The following is a 24,509-nucleotide window of genomic DNA, read 5'->3' on the forward strand; positions in this document are numbered from 1 at the left end:
GGGCGAGATAATGAAGTAAATGTGTTGTCCGTGTAACCAATGTACGATTGGCTTAATCATGTTACTGTAGCTTGTGTAAATAGACATTACAGGTATTTTTCCAATGGTACAAACATACTTTATTGTACAATTAAATTATTTGCAAAAAAAAATACAAATCAGACCACCAAAATAACTTAAATTTGAAACTAAAGAAAAATGGAGCAACAGTTCTTTTCTGCTTCCTTTTAGCACAAGCACCAAAATATGTAGAGAAAAGTGGTCAAAGATTCCATTTGAACACTAAACAAATATTAAATAGTCTTATTTCCAGTCTCTTTAGGAAGAAACAAACTAAACAAAAGTTCAGTTGCCATGGTTTCTACAGTGATTCAGTATGTATACATTTATATGCATGTACATCTCTTCAAAATGGCATGATATACTCAAACCCGCAGTATCAATGACCGCAGTGTCATTTTGCATCACATCTTTAATACAAAAAAAGTTTAATCTAATTCCTGTAGCTTCAAGTTTATATATATATATATATATATAAAAGACTGTCTTTTTATATAAAATAAGTCTCAAGATATTGCCACTTTTTTCCCCTCCCCCCAAATCCCAACCTATAGAGAAAAATTAGTGAACTTGTGAAATCTTTAATGACATTGTCTGACCACACTAATAAGCCTTCTCCCCGGTATTGTGTTGCGCATGTGAATGTGTTGGTGATCACAGCAAACAAGATGTGATTTGTTAGAATAACCCCAGTTTGTCAAAAATACAAAGGCGCATTGGTGCTCATATGACCTACTGTACCTTACAGAAACCTCAATACTTTCAATTTGGGAGGAGTCCGAGTTGCTAGGAAATCAAAAGGAGAATATCTATAATTGAGTCTCTCTGCTCATCCTAGGTTAAAGTCTGTACACCAACTTTATGCTGTTCATTTTATTACAAAAACAGCATTTCATTAAAGTCCAGTTCTTTGTACAGTAATATTAGATTACACCCAATGGTGCAGGGCAAAAGACAACAAGGGGGATGTGACTAGGAGAGGTGGGAAAGGGCAGCATTGTTGACAATAATAATTATTATTTTTTTTAAAGAGGCGAGTTTGTAGCTAGAAAACCCCGCTACACATTCCCCATATCCCCGTTCCTCTGCGTTTCATTTCATGAGGGTATGCATGTACACACGCACACAGCCAATCTATCCGAATCAGCTGGCAACAGGCAACATCCTCAGTAAGTCCATCCAACATTCTGTAGTAAGTGTGGGGGTAAAAGGGGAGTGCACATTCATGGGAGAGAAAAAAAAAAAAAAAAAAAAAAAAAAAAATTGGGAGACACGTAGAAGATCTGGGCGTCAAAACTGGAAGCTTCTGACCTGAGACAGTCAGTCCAAGAGGGAGATCAGCCAGTGTTCAACACCCTCCCCACAACACTTAAGTTTAACTTGGATTACAAAACCAGAAAAAAAGTCAAGAAATAAAATGTTTTTTTTTTTTTTTAATTAAAAATAAAAAAACTCACCTTTCTGAATCCTCTCGGTTTTTGGACAGTCATTTTCAAAAATATATTCTGTGAAATGTAGCAGTCGCAAGGTACATTTACCGGGAAAAAAAGTATCCCCCCCCCCCCCCAAAAAAAAAGGCAGGAAGATATGTTGTGATGTTTGTTTGTAGATACAGCAAAAATATTGATCATTATAATATATTTATATATTAAAAAAAAATACTTCTGCAAAACAGATACAATCATGACTGGTTTTATGAAGGAAAACAGAACGATAAAAAGGTCCATTGTAATTAGCTCACTGCAATTTTCCACCACATTTAAAATCTTAAAAATACGTGTAAAAAAAAAAATAAGCAAAAAAATTCAGTCCCCAAAAATATTACTTGTGTCATATACTAAGGAAGAACTCGCACATCCAGAAACTCCATACACACAATTGGCAAAAATGTTATATATATATATATATAAAAACATAAACAGCAATAACTTACCATTCGTTTAATTTATTCATTTATTGACTTGTAGATTTAAAATGTTGCATCTCCCATAGGAAGTTAAGTTCTTTTCATTTATACATCAGAAAAATATTAAATAAAAATACCTTTTAAAACTGCCATCCCCCTTCCATTCAATCCCAGCAAGACCCATGAAGGCAGTTCTTCAGACCACTGAGACAGACGTAGTAGTAGGTTACATAATGTCTGAACTGTTGTGGTTAATGTTCGTCCCCAGGTCCTGGTTGTTATTACCCAACATGTCCGATTGCCCTGGGCCATGCAAACCCCCCATCCCACTTATCTGGGACATCATAGCACTTGGGTCCGAACCAAATGTACCCGGGTCCCCAGAGTTAGTCTGTTGTTGTTGCTGTGACAATTGTTGTTGTGGGTTTTGGGAGGCCACCATGCCAGGGTGGTGCTGGGAGACGTGACCTGGGTGTGGGGAGCCTGTCTGGGTCTGGGGGGAGATGCGGTGAGGGGAGGGCTGGGGCTGCATGCGTGGCGAGGGGCTGGAGTGGGGTGGCTGGGACTGTGGCCGAGGGGAAGGCTGAGGAGAACGCACCTGGTTACTGAGAGATTGACCGCCCAGAGCCTGGCCCTGGAGGTGGGGGTGTGGGGACTGGGCCATCTGCTGCTGGGGGCTCATAGGACTGCCGTGCTGGGCAGGCGAGCCCCCTCCTAGGTGCTGCTGCTGGAGGAGTCTCTGGTGGAGGGCCTGCTGGAGAATGGCATGGGAGGACTGGGGCTGGGGGGGACCCTGCTGCCCCTGTTGGAGTTGCCCAGGCCCCGCACCATCCTGTTGCTGCATCTGCATCTGGTGCTGCAGCCTCTGTTGCAGGGCTGTGGCCACCTGCTGGGACATGGTTCCAGGGTAGCCCTGGCCCTGCCCGGGACCCGGGTGGGGCCCCTGCCCCCCCCCCTGCTGCAGCCCTCCTCCCCCAGACTGGGTCTGGCCAGGTTGACCAGGCTGGCCCTGCTGCATGAAGCCCTGCTGGCCCTGACCCTGCTGTTGGGGGGGCTGCTGGAACTGACCATTGTTACTCATCTGTTGTTGCTGCTGCTGCTGCTGTTGCTGCTGCAGGTGCCTTCGCATCAGAATCTCTCTGAACTGGGGAGTCATGTTGGACATTGGGGTGCCTTGGCCCGGCATACCGCCTTGTTGTTGCTGCGGTTGTTGCGCTGCCATTTGCTGCTGTTGCTGCAAACTCCCAGGCAAGAGGGGGCGCTGCAGCTGTTGTTGCTGCTGCTGCTGTTGCTGCTGTTGTTGTTGCTGCTGCTGTTGTTGTTGCTGCTGTTGCAGTTGCTGCTGCAGTTGCTGCTGCTGCAACTGCTGTAGCTGAGCCATAGTGGGTATATTTCCTCCTCCCTGGCCCATGTTCATACCTGCCTGGGCCGCTCCAGGATTTACGTTGACCTGCTGACCATCCATAACAACCTGGTTACCACCAGGCCCAACTCCTACCCCACCAGGGGCCCCCTGGAACCGCACACCTCCAGGCCCCCCTCCTGGGCCTCCTCCCGGTGCCCCAGGCACCCCTGGACCTCCCTGGTATCGGGCGGCTCGCTGCTTGATGAAGGCAGCCATAAGGAGGGGGTTGGAGCGGAGGATGTTGAGGACCTGTTGCTGCTGGCCGGGGGAGCTGGGAGAGCGGAGGGTACGCAGGAGGTCCTGTAGAGCTGCCTGGGGGAGGTTCCCTGTCCCCACCATTGCTGCCGCCGCCCCAGCCACGCCACCTTGAACTCCCATCAACCCCATTAACCCCCCTTGCCCTGCCTGCTGTTGTTGCTGCTGCTGCTGGGGTTGACCTTGCTGCTGTTGTTGTTGTTGCTGCTGCTGCTGCTGCTGCTGCTGCTGTTGTTGTTGTTGCTGCTGCTGTTGTTGTTGTTGTTGCTGGGCAAGCTGCCGCTGCTGCTGTTGCTGGGCAAGCTGCTGCTGTTGCTGCAGTGTCAGGTGACCCATCTGTCCCATCATGCCTTGCCTCTGCTGGGGAGTCATCCCACCAGGGCCTCCCCACTGCTGTTGGTTGGGGTTCTGAAGTCGGGCCTGCTGCTGGAGCTGAACCTGAGGGGGGATCTGGGACTGCTGCTGCATGCCTCCTGGCCCCACCACCATCCCCTGCTGCTCCATCAGGGTCCTGCCTGCCAGACCCTGGCCCTGGGGCCCTACCATGCCTGCTCCTGGGTGGGCCATGCTCTGCATCTGGGCCTGGGGGTTCTGGTGGTGAGGGGGGATCATGCCTCCACCCTGGGCCGCCTGCTGCCTCTGGAGGATCTGGGCCTGGGCCATCTGACGCTGGGTCTCTGCCACACGCTGGATCTTCAACGCTATCTCCACCGCTGCCGGAGGAGGCCCCTGCTGCTGCCCCTGGGGCATGGAACCCTGACTAGGGTTCGTCTGCTGCTGTGGAGGGGTGGCTGGGCCCAGACCAGGTTTACCCAGGGACTGGTGGAGGGGTGAGGCTCCTGGAGGTCTGGGGATGTAGGGGGGCAGACCTCCTGGGTGCTGCATCTGCTGGACATTTGGAGACTGGCCCTGTTGCTGCTGTTGGAGCTGTTGTTGGACCATCTGTTGCTGCTGAGGAGAGTTAATCATTCCCCCTCCCCCCTGCTGCTGCAGCTGCATCTGCTGCTGGAACTGGTGCTGCATGTGGTGCTGCTGGGGCATGCTGCCCTGCTGCTGCCCTGGGGGGCCCTGGCCCATCCCCTGCTGGGGCATGTTCCCCTGGGTGGGGGTCTGAGGCGTGGGGGGCTGCGTGCCCACAGACATGGGGGTGCTGGGCCCTGTGGTGCCGTTGTTTCCCGGAGATGGTAGTCCACCGTTTCCCCCCGGTCCCGGAGGTGGCTGACCCACCCTCTGCATGCTGGCCATCCTCCTCCGCAGCATCTGGGCCTGCTGTAGCCGATGCTGGAGCTGCTGCTGCCTCAGCTTGTGCTTGATGTTCAGACAGAACGGTACAGGACACTTGTTCTCCTGGCAGTGCTTGGCATGGTAGCAGCAGAGAGCGATGAGCTGCTTGCAGATGGGGCAGCCGCCGTTGGTCTTACGCTTGCAACCTTTGGTGTGCTGCACCACGCGCTTCATCTTCTGGCAGGACGGCAGGCTGCAGTTGGCATTGCGACACTGGCAGGCGTGGACCAGAGACTGGATGCAGCGCTGGATGCTGAGGCGCCGCGAGTCCCCGGGGTTGGCAATGGACGAGGAGGCTGCGTTGTTGCTCTCGTCGTCCAGGCCCAGACCCAGCTTCTCCATCTTGTGGATGTGGCCCTTAGTATTGTAGCAGGTGATGCACAGGTCATAGTCCTGGGACAGAGAGGGGAGAAAGCATGTGTTGGTTACTACTCCACACATTATTCATCAATTTATAAGTTCAAAAATGTATGTAGCAACTAAGGATTCTAGTTTTAATGTCCTGTAGCACTAGACTAGTTGATGTATTCTATATGAATGGCGTGCAACTCTCCGCAGGTGCATCATCTCAACCACATTAGGCTTCACAATCATATGTAAAGTGCTGGTGCCATATCTCAATATTGGAGTTGAAATAAAATGTTATACCCCGAAAACTTACTCTCCTCTCTTTGATAATGGCAGTTGCTTTAAAAACAGTGCGTTTTTCCACAATTGCAATGTGTAAATGCTTGCGCTTATCTCTCCAGCTAATTAGTGTGCACATGGGAGAGGCAGTGAAACAGGGACATGGCATCGAATTTGTATTAGGAAATAAAACATTTAAAAAAAAAGAGGAAGGCATCGTCCCAGCTTTACCCATCCCCTCTTCTTTCCTCCTCCCCTTCTAACCCTCCACCAGCCCCTCACCTCGCAGACGGTGCAGTGGTAGCGTGTCTCCACATGGCCCTTGCACTCATTGCAGGTGTAGACGAAGCGGTCCTGGCTCTGGTTGTGGAGCTCCACCAGCATGCACATGGAGCTCCACTTGGACCTGCGCAGCGAGCTGAACTCCAAGTGTTTGTCCCGGGCCAGGGTGAGGAAGGCGTCGCGCCCATCCATCAGGTCGCAGGCCATCAGGCCGTCGGGGTCCGTAATGGGGCCCAGCGTGTTGGACATGGGTGCTGCTATCAGACGGATCACAAAGAATACCTGGCAAGGAGAGAAGGGTTAACACAGAGAAGAGTGAGAAGATACGGTCTTAGTGGAAAGTAGTTTTGGGTTTGCGAAAGTGACTCGTTCAGCCGGTCCTAAAATCTGATTCTCACCAATTTACTCCAACGGAGCCTGATTTACTACCTAATGTTTGTAACTTATGTTCAGAAATATATTAAACACATTCAATGGTCTCTTCCTCCTACCTCTTTGTGCTTCTCCATGCTGGCGTAGAGTTTCTGAGAGAGGTCATTGGACACGTTGGGCAAGCCTGGCTTCTTCTTATTGGCTCGGCTCATACTGCTCTTATTCTTAGAAGTCTTCTTGCTGTTCTTTTTCTTGGCGTTCTTGCTGTCGCCCTTCGTGGCCTGGAGGTGAATTACACACACAGTAGTAACCCTTTTTGATTTAGATCAAATGTAGAAATGCAGTTCATACAAGCATCAATTTAACATTTTGTATTTAAAAGTTCAAATTGAATCACATTGAAAGAGATCAAAAGACCCATAAGAACACACAGCAATGTACCTTGTAGTAAATACTTATCCCACTTACATCTACGCTCTCGTTGGAAGTACTGTTTTCCTCCCTCTTCCTCTCCTCCTCCTCCTGCTCCAGCTCCTTGATGCTCTCCTCTAGCACGTTGGGCCAGAAGTCCCCCTCAAAGTACGGCAGCTCCTTGGCACTGGTCAGACGGTCCTCCGTGGCCTGCTTGAAGATGTCCTGAGAGAGGGAGAGAGATTCAACCTCCACTCGTCCTGCTTTATGTAACAAATGCATAACACCAAAACATGAGCAGTGATAAAAATTGTGCTCCTTCTCAGAAGCCAATCCAATGACTCTGTTCTTGTGCGCTCAACCCCTCCACTTGTGAATGGAGCCATTTAAAATTCGAACTCTGTCCCTGCATGGAACCCTCAAGCCTTCCTCAAGACTCTTACCTTGAAGTCGTGCACTATGCGCTCCGCCACAGCCTTGTCCAGCATCTTCCTATACCACTCCTGTAGCCTCTTGGGCTTGGGGATCTTCTGGTCCATAGGGTGACAGTGGAAAATGTAGTCGTCCCCTTCACTAGGTGGGCACGCCCAGATGTGACCAGTTGTGTACCCCAGCTTCTTGACATACTCCAGGTAGCCAATGAGAATCTCATGGTAGACACCCGTCCTCAGAGAACGAGGCTGGAAGAAGTGAACACTGTCCAGGTACGAGATGTACACTCGTCTGGGGTAGACAAGTAGGCAGAGAGAGAAAGATTAAAGATGAGGTCAAGTCCTTTGATGCATGTACATATAACTGCTCCCAACTGAGTTAAGATAAAATGGACCCTTAACAGAACCATTACCTCTGATTGGGAGGAGGGCAGTCCGAGCCATACTCCTGTACATGCATGCCGAAGAAGCAGACGTCAGCGCCATCGATGTCCTCAAAGGCAAACAGGGCTTTTGTTCTATATGGGAACGACTCACACATCTCCCCAGTGTCCACAAACCTGGAGACACGACAAGAGTGAGACAACTGATGCATGCTTCCCAACAGGGTTAGGTAGGTTACTTTCTAAATGTAATCCGTTAGTAACTAGTTACGGTCATCAGTAACATAACCTGATTACTTTGTTACTTTTAGATTACTGTCCCCTTAAGATGCATTAGAAGGGAAAAAGGATCGCCGACTTGTGATCAGACTCTCAGGTGGAACAAACTTAATGTACACCTTCAATGTTGAATTCAATATCATTGAGAAAACAGGAAGATGTCAATGCATGTGTTCTCAAACATCCTTTCTGAATTCAAAAGTGTCTAATATAACTGCAATATTGTTGCTTTTAACTGATTAGTTCACTTTTTTGTAATCAGATGACATGTAAATCAGTTACTCCCCAACCCTGCATACCAATATCTTCAGAACTTCACCATTCAGAGAGTTACTGTTTCTCCATCTAACAATTCTGGGGGGGGAAACACTTCTCAGAATTTGAGTTATCCAATCCTCTCAGATGTACAAAAGTGCCTAGAGGGTGGTGGCTATGGGTTGATTTTGGCTTCAGCAAATTACTACATTAACCTCACTTGTTCCACCACTACCATTATCCCTTTCTCCTGTCCCATTTCTTCAAGGTAACCCCCCCCCCCCCCCATGGTGCCTGTCCATTACCTGGACTTCATGCCTGGTTTGACCTCCACCACCTTGTCGGAGACGTGGACGACTCGGATGGTGACGTCACCCGACTCAGGGTGGCTCTGACGTTTCAGGAAGTCATTCACCCTCGTCTCCAAATAACAGCCCAGCTTAGTGTGGGGCAACCCTGGAGAGAGGGAGGGAGATGAGCTTAGTTTAGTTACAAGTAAGCTAGGTAAAGAGGGATGAACTACATCAAAATGGACACGGGTAAGTGATATTTAGATTATTTTTTTGATAAAGACATTGGTACTTACTTTTGGCGGCATACTTGTTCTCTCTACGTGTCTTATTCAACTTCTTTAAGCAGCCATCACAATTAAAACTGGTAGGAGAAAGAGTTCATTAGAGAAACCAGACTCTTAAACGCAAACTGACTCATCTTTCCTAGGTTACAGGGCACACACAGACTTACCCTAACGGCCAGATCGTGTCATTGTGCAGCACACAGATCTGGTGCATCTTACGTCCACAGTCCATACATTCCACAAGCCTGCAGAGAGGAACCAAATCAATCACTGCTACTACTTACAACTACATTGCGCTCACAATGCAATCACAACATGAATGCAATTACTCAACAAGATATTTACTTCTAATGGTGGACTTACAATTCAGGGTCCAATGTGTCATTCTTCTTCTTCTCAAACTGATCTTTACCGATGGAACTGAAGTGAGAAAAAAGAAATGCCATCCCCAGTCAACGTCCGCAACCAGGCCACACCCAGTCAAAAGCCTCAAGTTTTTTTTTATGAAAATGGAAAAAGGTAAGATGGCTGAACCACAGCCTAGGTGGTTCCCAACCTTCTTTGAAAGATTTTACTGAGTAACAGTTCATGAGGAAATCAGTCAATTGAAATTCATTAGGTCCTAATCTATTGATTTCACATGACTGGGAATACAGATATGCATCTGTTGGTGAAAGACACCTTCATTATTTTTTAAATATTTAAAATCACATTTTTAAAAAAAGGGCCTCAGAATCTCATCATGGTATTTTTGCGCATTCAAATTCCCAATCGATAAAATGCAATTGTGTTCGTTATCCATAGATTACGCCTGCCCATACCATAACCCCACCATCAGCAAACTCTCTGAAACGATGTTGGAGGCAGCTTATAGTACAGATATTAACATTCAATTATCTGGCACATTTTAGAGTGGCCTTCTTGTCTCCAGCACAAAGTGCACCTGTGTAATAATTATGCTGTTTAATCAGCTTCTTGATATGCCACACCTGTCAGGCGGATGGATTATCATGGCAAAGGAGAAACGCTCATTAACAGGGATGTAAACACATTTGTGCACAATGAGAGAACATTGTGTGTATGGAACATTTCTGGGGAGCTTTTATTTCAGCTCATGAAACCAACACTTTATACGTTGCATTTCTATTTATTGTTTAACTATTGCCACAGCTCATGATAAAAGAAAATATATATAAAAATAAGGTATTTAGTTTTGAACGTTTGAGCTAGAGGCAAGTGTTTTTCTGCATTGTAAAGGTAAACCACGAACACAAAGCCATGCTTGTGTGCATGTGTAACTTCGCTGCACACCAGACTTGAAACGACAATACAGATGTAACAAAGTGCTATTCAATGTATTTATCTGAGATAGACTGGTGCTCCCAAGTCTAAATTCCATGTGAATTCAACAGGTCACGTTTACAAATGAGTGCAATTATTATTATTTTTATTAATTAAGAAAGGGTTCACGGCACAAATGAGCACTCCTCAAGGAACACCACTGTGCCAAAGCACACCGGATGAAAACCACTGGTCTAACCTTTACAGGATTTCCCAACACTCTCCCTCGGCCCCCCTCCCCCAACCGTTAAATAAATACATAAAATTCTAAAAATCACCACAAGGTGGGAGCATTTGATTCTCTGGCTGTGCCCTCGTCAAACATTTCATATAGAAAGTATAAGACTCATGAAACCTGCCAGATATCCAGATATAATACGCCATGTTTTCATCCCAATCGTGATTTACTAAAAAGAGATGCTGCAAAAGAGATGCTGCAAAACAGATGTAGAGCTATAGAGGAAGACCCGTCTGAGGTGAGACAAACACTAACAGCAGCAGTACAGATGTGCAATAAAACGAATCACCTACTGCAGAAGACAGAATACCACAGAAAACACAGAAATGGAAGGGAGACATTCACAAAATATTACCAATAACAGCAAATGGAGGTACTTTAAGCAGATATGAGGGAGAAGCTTGGCATATGAGGAGTCAAATAATAAAAGCCTAAATATAAAATCAAATTTACGTTAAAACTAAAAGACAAGTTGAGGGAAGGCTAGAGGGTAACGTTCTACTCACGTCGGAGGCTGGGAGGGGTCGTCTCCTAGGGACACGTTGTCCCCCTGGATTTCGTTGAAGCACTTCTCACAGAAGTGGTACCTGTCAGCAAGAAGCCCAAATTTTGGTGAACTACACCGTTCCCCAACAGCACAGCCAATCACAGAGAAGGCACGGGGAGGCAGCCACCAATCAGGGCAAGGCATGGCAGGACATGGCGGGAGCAAGCACGCAGGAGGAGCGCAGAGTGGGCGGGGCAGGGGTCGTCGTCAGAACAGCCAATCATGATTCAGGATTGAAGGGGAGGGAGGGGTTTGGAGGCGCATGATTGGATCAGACAAAAGCAAGCCAATGCAGATGTCACAGGCATTGACGACAGGGGGAGAGGACCGAAAGGGTTGGATGGTGAGGAGAGGGAGGACAAGACAACAGAGCAGAAGGCCGAGGCAAAGCACAGATTAGCATTTGGACATGAGAAGATGAGCAAAACCACCACAGCAGCGACAGAATCAACTGGAGGGGGAAGGAGGGGAAACATGGGACAATGCAGACACTGAACAGATATGAAAATGAAGTGGCAAACCATTTATTTCCATAGAAACACAATTCAACATAGAATAAGTGTGTGTCACTCAGATTCCTCCCCCCCTCTCCATACCTGTTCTGGTAGCTGAAGTAGGCAGCGTCCCGGGGTATAGTGCACAGCTGCTTCCCATAGCAGCACAACGTCTGGGGAGAAAACTCCAACTGAGGGAGGAGAAGAAAGGAAGACAGGAAAGAGAAAGAGACGATAAATTAACACTTACTTAAACCCAAACTACATTTTCAAAATAGTTTGGCCCTTCAATACCAGGAGGAATATAATATTTGTACAGAGCTTTTCAGTACAGGTAAAAAAAAAAATTAAAAAAGAGCTACCCATTTTACAAATGTAAGTAGTAACAAAAATACTGGAGCAAGGAGAATGAAAAGAGATAATTACAAATCTGCTTTTTGTTACACATTGCCAGGAGTTTTACCAGACCATGCGACCAGGGAAACATGATCATGAGCACCATTAGACCCAAGAGGACAGACTATATACAGCCTCTGCCCAAAGCAATAGAACAATGTTTTGGCGTCATCATGGGTCACTTGGTTAGGCCAGAGGAATGGGTCAGTCCTGGCTCACAAGGACCTTCAGGCTCACTGTCACAGAACAAGACAACAGCTGTATGGGGCTGAGCCTTGTTTTCAAGAACGGAGACGCTCAAGTCATCCCTGTTGACCACTTTGCTTAGCCCATTCAAGAGCAAAGTCAGAAATAGCTGCAAGGTTATGCTCAATTTGAAAAAGTGTTGAAAGTTAATATGGCGGTGTGTTATGCCAACGCTGAAATTAGCCAAGCCTCGTCTCCATGCGAAACTAACGACGTAATAGCCACATCTAGCATGACACTGTACGTCACACACCCTAGTAACCAACCACAAACACAACCCCCCCGCATCACACTCCCATTTCACCTTCCGGCCACAGCAGTAGCCCAGGTTGACCATGACGGGGTCTATCTCGGCCTCGAACACCTCAGCCAGCTTGGAGCAGTACTTGTAGACGCGGGACGTCTTGCGGTTGTATAGCCAGGCATTGTTTAACATGACCCAGATGTCGTCCACATACTGCCAGGGTTCCTGGTACTGACCCGTGTCAAGCTTCCGCTTTATAGTGGACAGGTCCATGGGGGTCTTCACTATGTCAAAGTAGTCCTGGGGAGGGAGAGTTTAGGTTCCTTTATTATTCCACAGATGGGAAATTGGTTTGGCTAGCTTCACATGTAAAAAGCACATTTTTGGTGGAGCATTAACTGAAACCGTGCGAATATGCAGTACATACAGGTATGCCCAGTAGGTGAGGGTCGACAGGCTGTCTGAAGGGCAGAGACTCTGGGTCCTGTCTGTATAGAGATTCCAGGGTGGGTATGAGGGCCTGGCGCAGCTCCTCTGGCTTAAAGACTGAGAGAGGTAGAAGGAGAAGAGGTGAAAAGAGTAGAGGGGGAAGGAGAGGGGTAGAGAGACAGGTTAAGGTTCAAGACGGATTCAGAAACAGATAACGGCATACATTTTTAGAAGCAGGAACATACTCTGTGTGGTTATAGAAACAACTCAGTACATATGCCATCACAAAACACAGTCCTTACTCTTCCTCTTGTTCTGGGCACCAGACGGTGTACCAGGGGACTCGGATCCCTTCTCTTCCTCTTTTGGCTCCTTCTTCACCTCCGGCTTCCGGTCTTCAGTCTTCACCCTGTCTTCACTCTTTACCCCCACCAATGATGACGTTTCCATGGGAACACCTTTGCCCCCACACTCCTCTTTCTTCACCCCCTCCATTTTGATGGGTTTGTTCTCCATCTTGACGTTGGATAACTTCCCCCCCTTGGAGCAGCCTTCCTCCCCGTCATCCTCCTCATCCTGCTGCTGCTGCTTGACCTCCGTCTTGGGGTCCACGGAGGCCGAGGCATCCGAATGGGAGGCCTGCTGGGAGGCTGTGTCCACACTGCTGACCGACGCTGGGGTCAGAGCCTGACCGTCCTGGGGCTGGAAGCCCCCCTTCTGGGACATCTGGGGGGGTTAGAAAATAATTGATATCACAAGAGAATGCAACAACCCCCATGGGAGTTAGTGAAGGTGAGGAAATTGACAGGCAACTGAGTGCAGTAAGGTGGGTGAGAGGAAGTTCCAAAACAAATCATTAGTACATTGGCTGTTAACTGTTCCATTTTGCAGCTGTATGTCAATGTTGAGATTACTTTTGTAAAACTGGTACTGAATCAATGTACTATTCATACCACATGTTGGAGATGTGGCTGTACTTTTCTACATGATCTATTAAGTCAATCTCACCGGAGTGCGAGGCGTGCGAGGGAGCTGGCCTCCATGTGGGTTGGGGGTTGTGGAGGGGTGACCAGGGTGCGATGGGGTGGTAGACCCCGCCCCCATCCCCTGCTGCATGGGCTTGTTGGAGCCTGGCCCCTGGCTGCCGGGCCCTAGCTGCTGCTGAGGGCCTGGGGGGGCCAGCTGAGACGGGTTGGGGGTGTGGGGCTGGGGGGTCTGTGAGCCCGCTAGCCTGGGTGGCGTTTGGTGGGGTGTGGGGGTAAGACTGCGGGCGGGGGAGGGCGAGCTCTGGCGCATGGCCGCGAGGTGGGGGATGGAGTTGGGCTGCTGGGGGTTGTTGGACAGGGGCAGGTTGGACAAGGGGCCTCCACCCACACTCTGGGGACCCATGGGCCCCACCGAGGGGACGCCACTACCCCCACCGACCGAGCCGGGCCCAGCTAGAGGGCTGTTGACGGGGAGAGGGGAAGGAATGGGTATCTGAGTCTGTAAGGAGAGATGAGGTATTTAGCATGAACAGTTCATACATTATTCAGACATTAACATACATAATGTATGACGGGGGCATCCCTCCAGTGAACCTACATGAGGAAACGCTAGTGTAGGAAGGAGGGTTTCACTTGTGCATGTACAGATGTGTGGGAATGTCTTAGCGATTGTGTTTAGTTAGTTTGGTACTATGGTTCACAATTAAAACCAACAGCAGAACCCAATCTGCCCTTCCGTTTCCTGCATCTACATAATTGAGGGCAGCGACAGACCATATAGTTCCACTTTTGCCCACCCTCTCACCTGTACAATGCCTCCCTGGTTGCCTTGCTGGTTCATACTAGGCTGTGCCATGCCTCCCTGGTTGCCTTGCTGGTTCATGCCAGGCTGTGCCATGCCAGGCTGACCAGTGCCGAGGCCTGGACCGGAGCCTGGGAACTGTCCCTGGGGCAGGTACTGGTTCTGGCCCACGTTGGGCTGGTTCATCCTGGGGTTCCCCATGCCCATCTAAAAAAGGGGACACAGACATTGGTTTAGAACAGAGCTCAGTCCATTCAGACACTGATACTAGGGACTACTCCTTGTGTTTAATCAATGTATACGTAAGTGCTATGACATGATACCGTTCCTCTTGCGTCAAAATAAGATCAATTGAACACAAACTTTTGTATTTGGGTATAATTCGCCCTTCTCAAAACAACGACCATTAAGTGCATATATATTTTTTTTTTTACAGAGTACTGACCTGGTTGATGGGTGTGAGGGGTAGAGGAGGGGTCAACCTCTGACCCATAGACTGCATCCCCATCTGGTTGAACTGGTTCATACCTGAAGAAAACAAGCATGAGGATGAACACAAAGAAAACATATTTAGGTGCTTATGCATCTAAACGTGCTGCATAACGTTGGACATAGTAACCAGGATAGCTCAAGGCACACTAACAAAGTTACAGAATAAAATATTGTCAACATGAGCCAAATGTAGTAACCTCTCAAGTGAAACGATAAGGTATAACACCACTAAAAACAGTCCAATAATGTCTGTTTGGCAACCCCTCCTGTCCCCATGGACTCACCTGCAGGGTTCTGCATCCTATTAACCATCTGGTTGGGTCCACCGGGCCGCACCAGAGAGTGGTCAGGGAGGGGACCATCTGTAGGGGTGAAGAGGTGAAAAGATGTATTGCCACTGTTGCACTCTAAAAAGTATGTGTGTCCTGTCTGAGAATCTGAATGCAGTATGCACATCCATTTGTGATATTACATGTGTATCCTGTCCACTCAGTGAGAGGCAGTGAGGGCATGCCAGCTGGCCCAGGGCCCTAAACCCTGTAGGGGGCCATGCCAGCTGGCCCAGGGCCCTAAACCCTGTAGGGGGCCATGCCAGCTGGCCCAGGGCCCTAAACCCTGTAGGGGGCCATGCCAGCTGGCCCAGGGCCCTAAACCCTGTAGGGGTGGCCACCAACATACCCTGCTTCTGGAGCCGCGTCCGCCTCTTCTCCTCCAACTCCTTCTGGATCTTATAGATCTTCTCAGCCAACAGGTGGTAGTACTCCGCCTGGGAGGAGAGAGACATACAAGGAGAAATGATAGAGTGAAGGAGACAGCGAGATGAATGAAGGTTAGGATGATAGAAGAGGGGTAATGATGAGAAAGGGGAACAGCGTAAGGGAAAGAGGGGGAAATTAGTTAACACACTAGGAACAGAAAAATACACAAAATTAGAGAAATTCTGAAGTGTATTTGTATTCCACAGACATTTGTATTGTCTAAGGGTTGCCCCCCTCTCAACAGGAACTCAGTTAAAGTCTTCACTCAGTCAGTGTAACAGCTTACCCTGCTGTTGGCAGACTCGTACATGTCCCCCTCCACCTTCCTAGCATACGCCACTAGGTTCTCCATCCGCCTGTCCTTCAGAGCAGCAGGGTCTGGGGTCGGGAAGATGGCTTGTACCCTACACACACAGAGAGAGAAAGAGAGACAAGAGACTAAGGAAACTGGGGTGGGGGGGGGATATGAACGAGAGCAGGACGCAAATCACATTTCAGTGCAAAGAGAAAGAATAGAGAATGATTTAAGAGGAACGCTAGGGGAGATGCAGCAGGGAAGTGTTGAAAACAGACAATCACACCTAGCTAGCTGTGTCTGAGCTGGGAGACAGTGGAGAGGTGCTTAGATGTGGTGAATGTGGTCAGTGTGTTCTGTCATAGTCGTTCTGCGCTGTATGAAAACCCAGAGGATGTGAGTTTACTGTGAAACTGTCTGCGGCCTGTTCTGCAGTGTCTGGGCTGGTACATTTACCACAAAGAGTTCTCTTCATATTTCCTATTTGTCTAGGAATTCAATGTTCCGTGTTCTTACAGAATACCCATCTATGACATGAGATCGCATTAGCTGCATTGAAACGAGGGCTAGTTTTTGGCTTGTATACAACTAATTGAACCAAATTCAAATGAAAGACACTGCTAAACCAAATTTAGCAGGATGTCTTCATTATCCACAAATTAGAGATCCTTTAGGCTCACACGCCCCACTATAGGCTCACACGCCCCACTATAGGCTCACACGCCCCACTATAGGCTCACACGCCCCACTATAGGCTCACGCGAGGACAAGTTTTCATTTACAACTGTGACCTGGCCAAGATAAAGCAAAGCAGTGTGACAAAAACCAGAGTTACAAACAAACGTACAGTCAATAACACAAAAGAAAGATCTATGTACAGTGTGTGCAAATGTAGAAGAGTAGTGTGTTCTGGTATAGGCTCACACGCCCCACTACAGGCTGTAACTCTTTAGCCGTATAAGAGTGTTAAGCCCTCATCCAGAGGCTATTGTCCCTCCATTCCAGCTCAGTCACTTACAGTTTGTGCACCAAGTGGTTCCTCAGGTCCTGGGTGATGTCCTCGTGCCAGCTCTTCCTCATGCCTGCTGCAGAGGGTGGGGTCGCTGTGGGCATGCATCCCATGTTACCCGCCCCGCCCGCATCACTCATCAGACTAGAACAGAGAAAGAACAAAGTTAAATTCATCACTGTATTTTATCAAAAAAGCACAACATGGAGCGTTTGATAGCACCTGCCTGGAGTGTCAGATATGGTCAGTGGGGTTTGCACTTCAGGGACTATTCTATAAAGTATATTTGAAAGCAGGTCTGCTACTCACCCCTGGGAGTTCATATTGAGGTGTAGCATGGTGTCCTGTAGCAGGCTGGCCTGCTGGTTCTGGGGTGAAACACCCACACCTCCATTCACTCCCATCGGGTTACCCCCTGACAGAGTGTAAGAAACATTAACACAGTCAATATTCAACATTACTTTTAAATTTTTATTCTCAGAGCCACCAACAAACACTACTTACAAGTCAATGATAGAAATAACTTTCCCTGCGTGTTTTATTTGCAAATGACTTTTTGACAAACAAAACGTGCAGAGATAAACGTATGCGTGCTGGAGTAATTCCCATTAAAGTGTGTTGGGGGGGGGGGGGGTAGTAACCTTACTACTGTGGATATTGACTGGTTACATTCTTCAATCCCCAAGAGGGACATGCACACTGTTGCTGTAGTACATCAATTATTTAAACCAGTAAAAAAGAATACATACATTAGACTGGACTAACTAAACAGCTTACCCATGGGATTGAGCGGCCTCATGCCCGGCTGGCTCTGCAAGCCCTGTGAGGGCAGAGAAGCCTGGTTGGGCTGGCTCTGCAGGCCCTGGTAAGTGAGGCCCAAGGCGGCGTAGGCCCTCTCGATGGAGCTGGGGTCGATCTGGCTGGGGGGGTTGAGGTTTGGGGTGCTGGGCTGGCCTCCGGGCACTGAGCCCAGGGAACTACCCAGACCTACACCAGCACCCCCTAGCAGAGCTGTAGAGACAGTAGAGGGGCAAATCCATTGGTGTTAACACTTCTGTCCTCTAGGACGCATGCTATGAACACCGAGGTCAGGAACACAAGGAACTGGTCTGTCGAAGTTTCAAATGTAGTCACTTACAACATATTTATACGGCAACAGATCCAGAAGTCCACGGCAGAGTTCAATCATAAGACAATATCTCATAGCATCTAGACCACTTGTATACAAACATACACACTATTCCGAGCCAGTACGGGAGTTGTAGCAATGAGACAAGATAGTAGCTACTACAACAATTGGATACCACGAAATTGGGGAGAAAAAGGGGTAAAATTCACAAAAAAAAAAAAAAGGAATACTACAAGCGCATACTACTATTACAGGAGCCAGCTGGGGGGGGGTAGCGTTTGATGGGCAGAGACACTCACACTGCTGGTTCCTCTTGTCCCCAGCGTTCTTGAGTGGCAGGCAGACCGGACAGTCGTGCCGTGTACAGTTCTTCCAGTGAGAGATGATCTGTCTGGATGAAGCACAGTGAGCCACTGGGGAAGAGAGAGGGGGTGGGGCAGAAAGAAGAAAATAAAAAGGGAGGGAGGGAGAAAAGGCTAATGTGATGAGTACGTCAAGACAATGGTGAATATCATACACATCTCAGGTAAAGGTGTGACAGGGAACTATCTTGCAGGTCTTTCTCTTCTGTGTTTCATCAGCTCACCTTGGCAAGACTTTCCGGCCTGGCAGTGGGTCATGTGGTTGAGGACGTTCTTCATGGTGCGGCAGTGTGGCAGGTTGCACTGGCGCACCTCCCCGTTGGCTTGCTCCCGCCGCTGGCACTTGTGTGCGTGTAGCAGGAGCACTAGTTGCTGCTGGATAAGCTTGCGCTTCTCAGGGTCGGCCGTAGGGGGCACCCCGGCTGCTGCGGCTACAGACACGGCGGGCCCTAGGCCTCCCTGGGCGTTGGGGACCATCCCTGCAGTGCCTCCGGCTCCACCGCCCACACCTGCAGCGGACTGCTGGGAGGCCTGGGAATAGAGAGGGGAGGAAGAGAAAAGAGAACTGTGTCAGTTAAGGGCTGGTCAGTGCAGTTGACTGGTACCCAAACGGTAGCACCACCTGCATAAGAAAGCTTTGTGACAGGTAAGTGAGAAGAAATACATAACAGACTAGCTAGCCAACTTCCTAACCATGGCAGACATGCCCTGCATGGGCTGGCTCTTCTTGTCCATGCTGAACTGGGCCAGGCTGTTGGGCATGGAGCCTTTGTTCTGGAGCGGAGGGCCCAGCCCTGCTCCCCCCAGGCCTGCCTGCTGCCCTCCATAGGGGCCTCCATAGGAGCCCGGGTTACCCATCATACCCATCTGAGGAGATTTGGGGGGAGGGGGGGGGGGGGAGAGAGAGAGAAGAAAAACAGTTTAATAAATTGACATTATTTCTACAGCTTTTATATGCTGCTCCAAACAATGTGTATGAAAATGTAAGTGTTCAAGTCATTTGTGTTGTTTCAGACAGTAGCCCTGTTAAATTAACACAACCCCAGGGATATTACCCACTTTACAGTGAAGAGCATCTACGCTAAAAGAACCACCATCGCCTTTCAGAGAGAGATTATTAAATCATGCTGCTTTTTTACCACTAATCAACTTCCCTTCCATTTACACACCAATTAAATCAACCACTTCTAAAGAGAGACAATGTACTTCATTTCTAATCAATTAGCGGCAGGTAGCGCTGGTGGGTTCAATTAACTCATTAATGATGGCTCAGAACAGACAGGCCAATTACTACTCCGCCATGCCAGTTGCCCCACATTTCATGTTGACACGTTGGAATAAGACCACCACTGATGTGAAATATTAATCAAGGGCTTCCACGTGGCTCCCAATTTGTAGTAAAATATCACACCAGCAGTTACCACAAAGTGCTTATACAGACACAGAGCCTAAAACCCCAAAGAGCAAGCAGAAGAAGCAGCGCTGGTGTGTGTGCTCATGCATCTCCACCTCTCCAAGTACTTGAGGTTAAGTGAACGTTTTCATCAATTTGCATAAATTCCCTCCTCCCCGGCTTTCTCCCTCCATATCCCAGCCATGCTCTTTCCTGTGGTCTTTCCAGCTCCCCGACAGAGCCTTTAACCATCCCAAGCTTTTGATCGCTACAACTCCAATTTGTACGTTTTTAAACCATGATTAATACATCCTTAATAGGAGTACTGAAATGTGCTCTTTCAGCCTGCTCTCTTTTCGTGTGAATAAACTGTTGGATAGTAATGTTGTGTGGGCAAAAATAACTGCTTGTAGCTTTCTTGGTCAGGGGGGCTTATGTGGGGGGAAAAAAGACACCAATCTCCCCTCCTTGGTAAAATAAAGAACAGGTCAATTAAAAAAAGCATCTCTCTCCTGTGGTCTGAAGGGTCCATACATACCTTGTTCATTGCTCCAGGTTGCTGTACTCTGAGTCCAGCCTGTCCACCAGCCCCCTGCTGCTGTTGTTGCTGCTGCAGAGTCTCAGCCAGCACGTTACTGTTCCCCCCAATCCCCTGGTTCAAGAAGCCCATCCTGGGGGATCCGTTCATCACCTGCCCACCCATCATGGATTGCTGCTGCTGTCCGTTGCCCTTCTGGGCCCCCATCATTCCCCGATTCATGCTGCCCACCATCCCCACCTGCTGCTGCATCATGCTGGCCTGCTGCTGAGGTGAGAGGTGTTGCTGCTGGCCCATGCCCTGGGGCCCAGGGGACATCTTCATGTTTCCCAGGTGGCCCATGCTGGCCCCGCCTGTGCTGCCCACTGCGCCCTGCTGGGTGGAGGCGTGTGGAGCGCCTGATCGAAGGAGCTCGGAGAGCTGCTTGTGCTTGGCCACCGCGTCCTGGCCACCCCCTCCCCCTGGGCCCAACCCACCTCCCAGGCTGGTGTGCAGTTGGCTGAGGTCCCCGCCGTTGACCAGGCCCAACTCTGAGGAGTTGATAAGCTCGTCCGGGAGGTCATGCTCCAGGTCAAACAACGAGCCGAAATCTGTGCAGAGAGGGAGAGAAAGAGAGCATATGGAGAGATGAGGGAGAACGAGCAAGACGGGATTGTGAGTGAGAGAAGAGGGGATTGGAAGATAAGAGAAGGAGAGGTGTGCTAGGGTACATTGCTAGCATAACAAATTAACAAAACCAAATCCACTGTACTGCATTCAGACATGGTTGCATCAAATGATGTGGCTAATTGGCATAGCCAGATACCTACATTTGTATAATGAGGAAAATAAAGCTTTGAAATGAAGGCAGATGCCCAAGCAGACACACAACCCCACCCCCACACACAGTGGCCGACCAGATTGTCTGTGCCGGATCTCGAGCGTGATTTAGCTCGGCAGAGACAAGTTTACACACACGGGGCACAACATTGCATTAACACCACACAGTGAGCCAGGTTAATAGAGACCCTCTGGACCATCACCAGGGTCACTGAACAGTAGGCAACAAATGAGAGAAAAGTGGGCAACGTTATGCAAAGCTGTGCCAGAGTATTGAACACAACCCAGGGATGAGTCTGCTCATCACAAAATGACAACTAGAGAATTTACAAATTACATATAGGCCTACATAAAACAAATTCTGGGTATGTTGGACAGCCACAGCATTCTCTGAACTGTATGGGGGGGGGGGTTTCAAAAGTGCAGTACATGCACTGGATTATTTTCGGTTATTAGGGTAACTTGGACCCTTAAAGTATTTTGTGTCAAGTGGCTGACTTGAGCACGTATCAGATGGACAATGGGAGGCCGTAGCTCTGCAATGACAAAATGTACGAACAGTTTCAAGTCCCATTTCAAACATGCCTTCTCACATAACGACTAGCGAGCATCTGCAGGCCATTTTAACACATCAGAGTGGTAAATAATGTGGCCACGTTCTATGGCTTTTTGTCTTAACCGTGTAATTGTTCACCTTTTTGTGTAAGGTTTCTGGCCTGGATCCTCCAGTCTCTCCCACACATCTTCAGAAAAACTGACAATGGCAATTTGAGCATAACAATCACTCGGTTAGCTAGGTAGCTACATGGATGGGCCTGCTGCAGTAGCTAACGTTATCTAACTATGAAATTAACGTTAGCCAGCAATCAAACTAAGCTAGCGTACTAAAATTGGAAACATGTAACTTTTCCAGGTAACCAGGTGAAGGAAACTTCAACAACTAGTTTACTAGCTAACGAGATATAGATAGATAGATACACACATATATAGATATATATATATATATACACATACACACATATATATATATATATATATATATATATATATATATATATATATATATATATATATATATATATATATATATACACATACACAGATATAGATATATATATATATATATAGTTAATGATAACTATGAAATACTCTGTTGGAAAAAGTATATACACATCAGACAGTGTTGAATTTTACTGTTCGTTGGTGCGTTTGAGTTAACACGTTAGCATTGTATGGCGATGAGCTTTGTCATAACTCGCTTTGAAAGTTAGCTAGCGAGCTGACTAAATAGCTCGTTAGCAACCTACAAATAGCTCACTAGTTAGCAAAGTAGCTAGCTACTTGGCTAGACAAGTCCATTTACTGGTGAGCGAGTTGGACCATTTGTGTTTCATGGATTGCCACTTAGCTAGTTTGCTAATTTATTATAAGTTTTTCCAACCATCATTTGCCACACCGATCAAGCGGTAAGCTTCAGCACTAGCTAGCGCGTTGGCTACTTAAAAATAGTTAGCAAGCTAACGTTAGCTGTGTCGCCTAAAAGGAAGAAGTACTTGTCAACATCGGGGATCATTTAAAATGTTAACTGTGTTCCTGACATACCATTTATATTTCCCGGTATTTATTACCTAAATACCAACGACAAATATACGCTGTAGCCAACTACCCATGCAGCGAAGTAGCTATCAATCTAAGCACCGCATTCGTAACTAGCTACAGTAGTAGCCAGCGTTCATCGTAGTGCTGAAATTACTAGCCTATCGCTAGTCAAGTCCGACATACACTCGCTAGCTAGAGCTAGTACGACAAAAACAGTGGGGCAATCTTACGGTCCCTTCCTATTTCAAATAAAAATCACATTTCAATTTTAAAATACCAAATAAAAACACATAATACCCTAACAAACCAAATAAAAACAACATTTACCGTTTCCATCGCTTGCGGAGACAGACAGTGCCGGAGAGGATAGTTTAGGCCTCTTGGCTGAAGGCGGGCCAGAGTCCAGAACGTTCTCGGCCATATTTTTTCGAATTAAAAATATATACGGTATCCACAACGGAAGACGTTTTCACGTCTTTTGAACCTTATTTTCCTTTTCGATTCCACAATTCTGACTTTTCCCCCTCCTTTTGGGGGACGAAGGGGGGGAAAGTCGCGTGTACAATATACTCCTTTCCTGGGTTCGCCTCTCGATTTCAGCTTCGGCGTATCAACCCCCTCCCTAGTCGAATTTTTTGTTCTTTATAAATTGCCAGCGGAGGAGGAGGGGGCTCGGTGTGAGAGAGAGGGAGACACACGTAGTGGCTCTCCTCTAAACTCGTATAGCTTCATCTGATGCGAGAAAATTGTCCCAATATATATCTTCCATGATTACACCCGTCATTTATGCCACCCTTAGCATAAGATGAACATAAACGTCCGGCAGCAAACCCTTGTCGGCTGTGGCGAAGAGGTGATGCGAAAAAATCCAGCGCAGCTGCAATTTATTGGGGATAGAATAAATAGCTTGTTATCTCCAGGGTCTGGAAAATGCAATGGTTGAAAAGTGTGTATTTCAATGCATGTATCCTATATGTTGCAATGTAGTACACATATGATACAATGTATCTGGTTAAATCAGAATTGCAACTGCATGCATGGTGGTAAATTATGGACATGGGAATTTGAATACATTAATGGGATGTCAATGGTTGCACCATGCAACAATTTATTTCATATAACCTAGTAGAACTACACTCTTGAATACTTCTTTATAATGCGGAGGTTTTTCAGTCACCTCTCTTCTTTCCTTCCTTAGGGCCCCTGGCTCCTACCAGGCCACGTTCAGCAGCCTACTGAAACGTTCAGAATGTAAGTAAATGCAGAGCCATACAGGCCTATACATACTGGATAAATGCATATAGGACTGGCATGATTCCCAATAGGCCTATTCTACATGGCACCTTATCATTTCTGTTTTATTATATACATTTTCTGAACGTTCTGTAGTGCTTTGCTATGTACACTATCATATCCCTATTCAACATGACAGCGAGTCATATCTCTCGCTACACAATACATTTCTTTCTGAATGTTCTGTAAGGTTGTAGCCTCTGTAACAGGCCCATGTGGACTTCATGATGATAATGGTTAGATTGTGACACATCATCTCTCACTGGCACTCAAAAGCTGAATTTGACCAACTGTGCCCAAGAACACAAAGGTAACCTGCCTAAATGACTACCGACCCGTAGCACTCACGTCTTTAGCCATGAAGTGCTTTGAAAGGCTGGTCATGGCTCACATCAACACAATTTTCCCAGAAATCCTAGACCTACAAATTTGCATACCGCTCCAACAGATACACAGATGATGTGATATCTATTGCACTCCACACTGCCCTTTCCCACCTGGACAAAAGGAACTCCTACGTGAGAATGTTATTCATTGACTACAGCTCAGCGTTCAACACCATAGTGCCCTCA

At 47.5% G+C, this 24,509-nt stretch overlaps 1 protein-coding gene across 2 annotated transcripts; it reads right to left on the bottom strand.

Annotated features, from left to right (window-relative positions):
• Positions 1-95: 95 nt before the first annotated feature.
• Positions 96-23,504, bottom strand: LOC110502858 (histone acetyltransferase p300). Of its 2 annotated transcripts, none has more exons than XM_036960585.2 (29): positions 22,972-23,504; positions 20,227-20,816; positions 18,989-19,162; positions 18,520-18,826; positions 18,233-18,346; positions 17,582-17,815; positions 17,114-17,219; positions 16,814-16,948; positions 15,787-15,904; positions 15,421-15,508; positions 15,027-15,104; positions 14,696-14,778; positions 14,254-14,457; positions 13,471-13,947; positions 12,765-13,188; positions 12,461-12,579; positions 12,094-12,333; positions 11,250-11,338; positions 10,613-10,693; positions 8,891-8,947; positions 8,695-8,772; positions 8,537-8,604; positions 8,256-8,406; positions 7,447-7,593; positions 7,046-7,325; positions 6,660-6,827; positions 6,311-6,472; positions 5,820-6,101; positions 96-5,303 (listed from the first exon to the last, which is right to left on the bottom strand). In XM_036960585.2, exons 1-29 carry the CDS (start codon positions 23,063-23,065, stop codon positions 2,193-2,195), a joined length of 8,259 nt encoding a protein of 2,752 aa, XP_036816480.2. In that variant the 5' UTR covers positions 23,066-23,504; the 3' UTR covers positions 96-2,192. The 2 variants fall into 2 exon arrangements, with proteins under 2 accessions (XP_036816480.2, XP_036816479.2); XM_036960584.2 differs by having other exon boundaries at positions 10,613-10,723.
• Positions 23,505-24,509: the final 1,005 nt, after the last annotated feature.

This window comes from Oncorhynchus mykiss, chromosome 23 (genome assembly GCF_057628025.1).
Source record: "Oncorhynchus mykiss isolate SJ-2025 chromosome 23, ASM5762802v1, whole genome shotgun sequence".
NCBI lineage: Eukaryota > Metazoa > Chordata > Actinopteri > Salmoniformes > Salmonidae > Oncorhynchus > Oncorhynchus mykiss.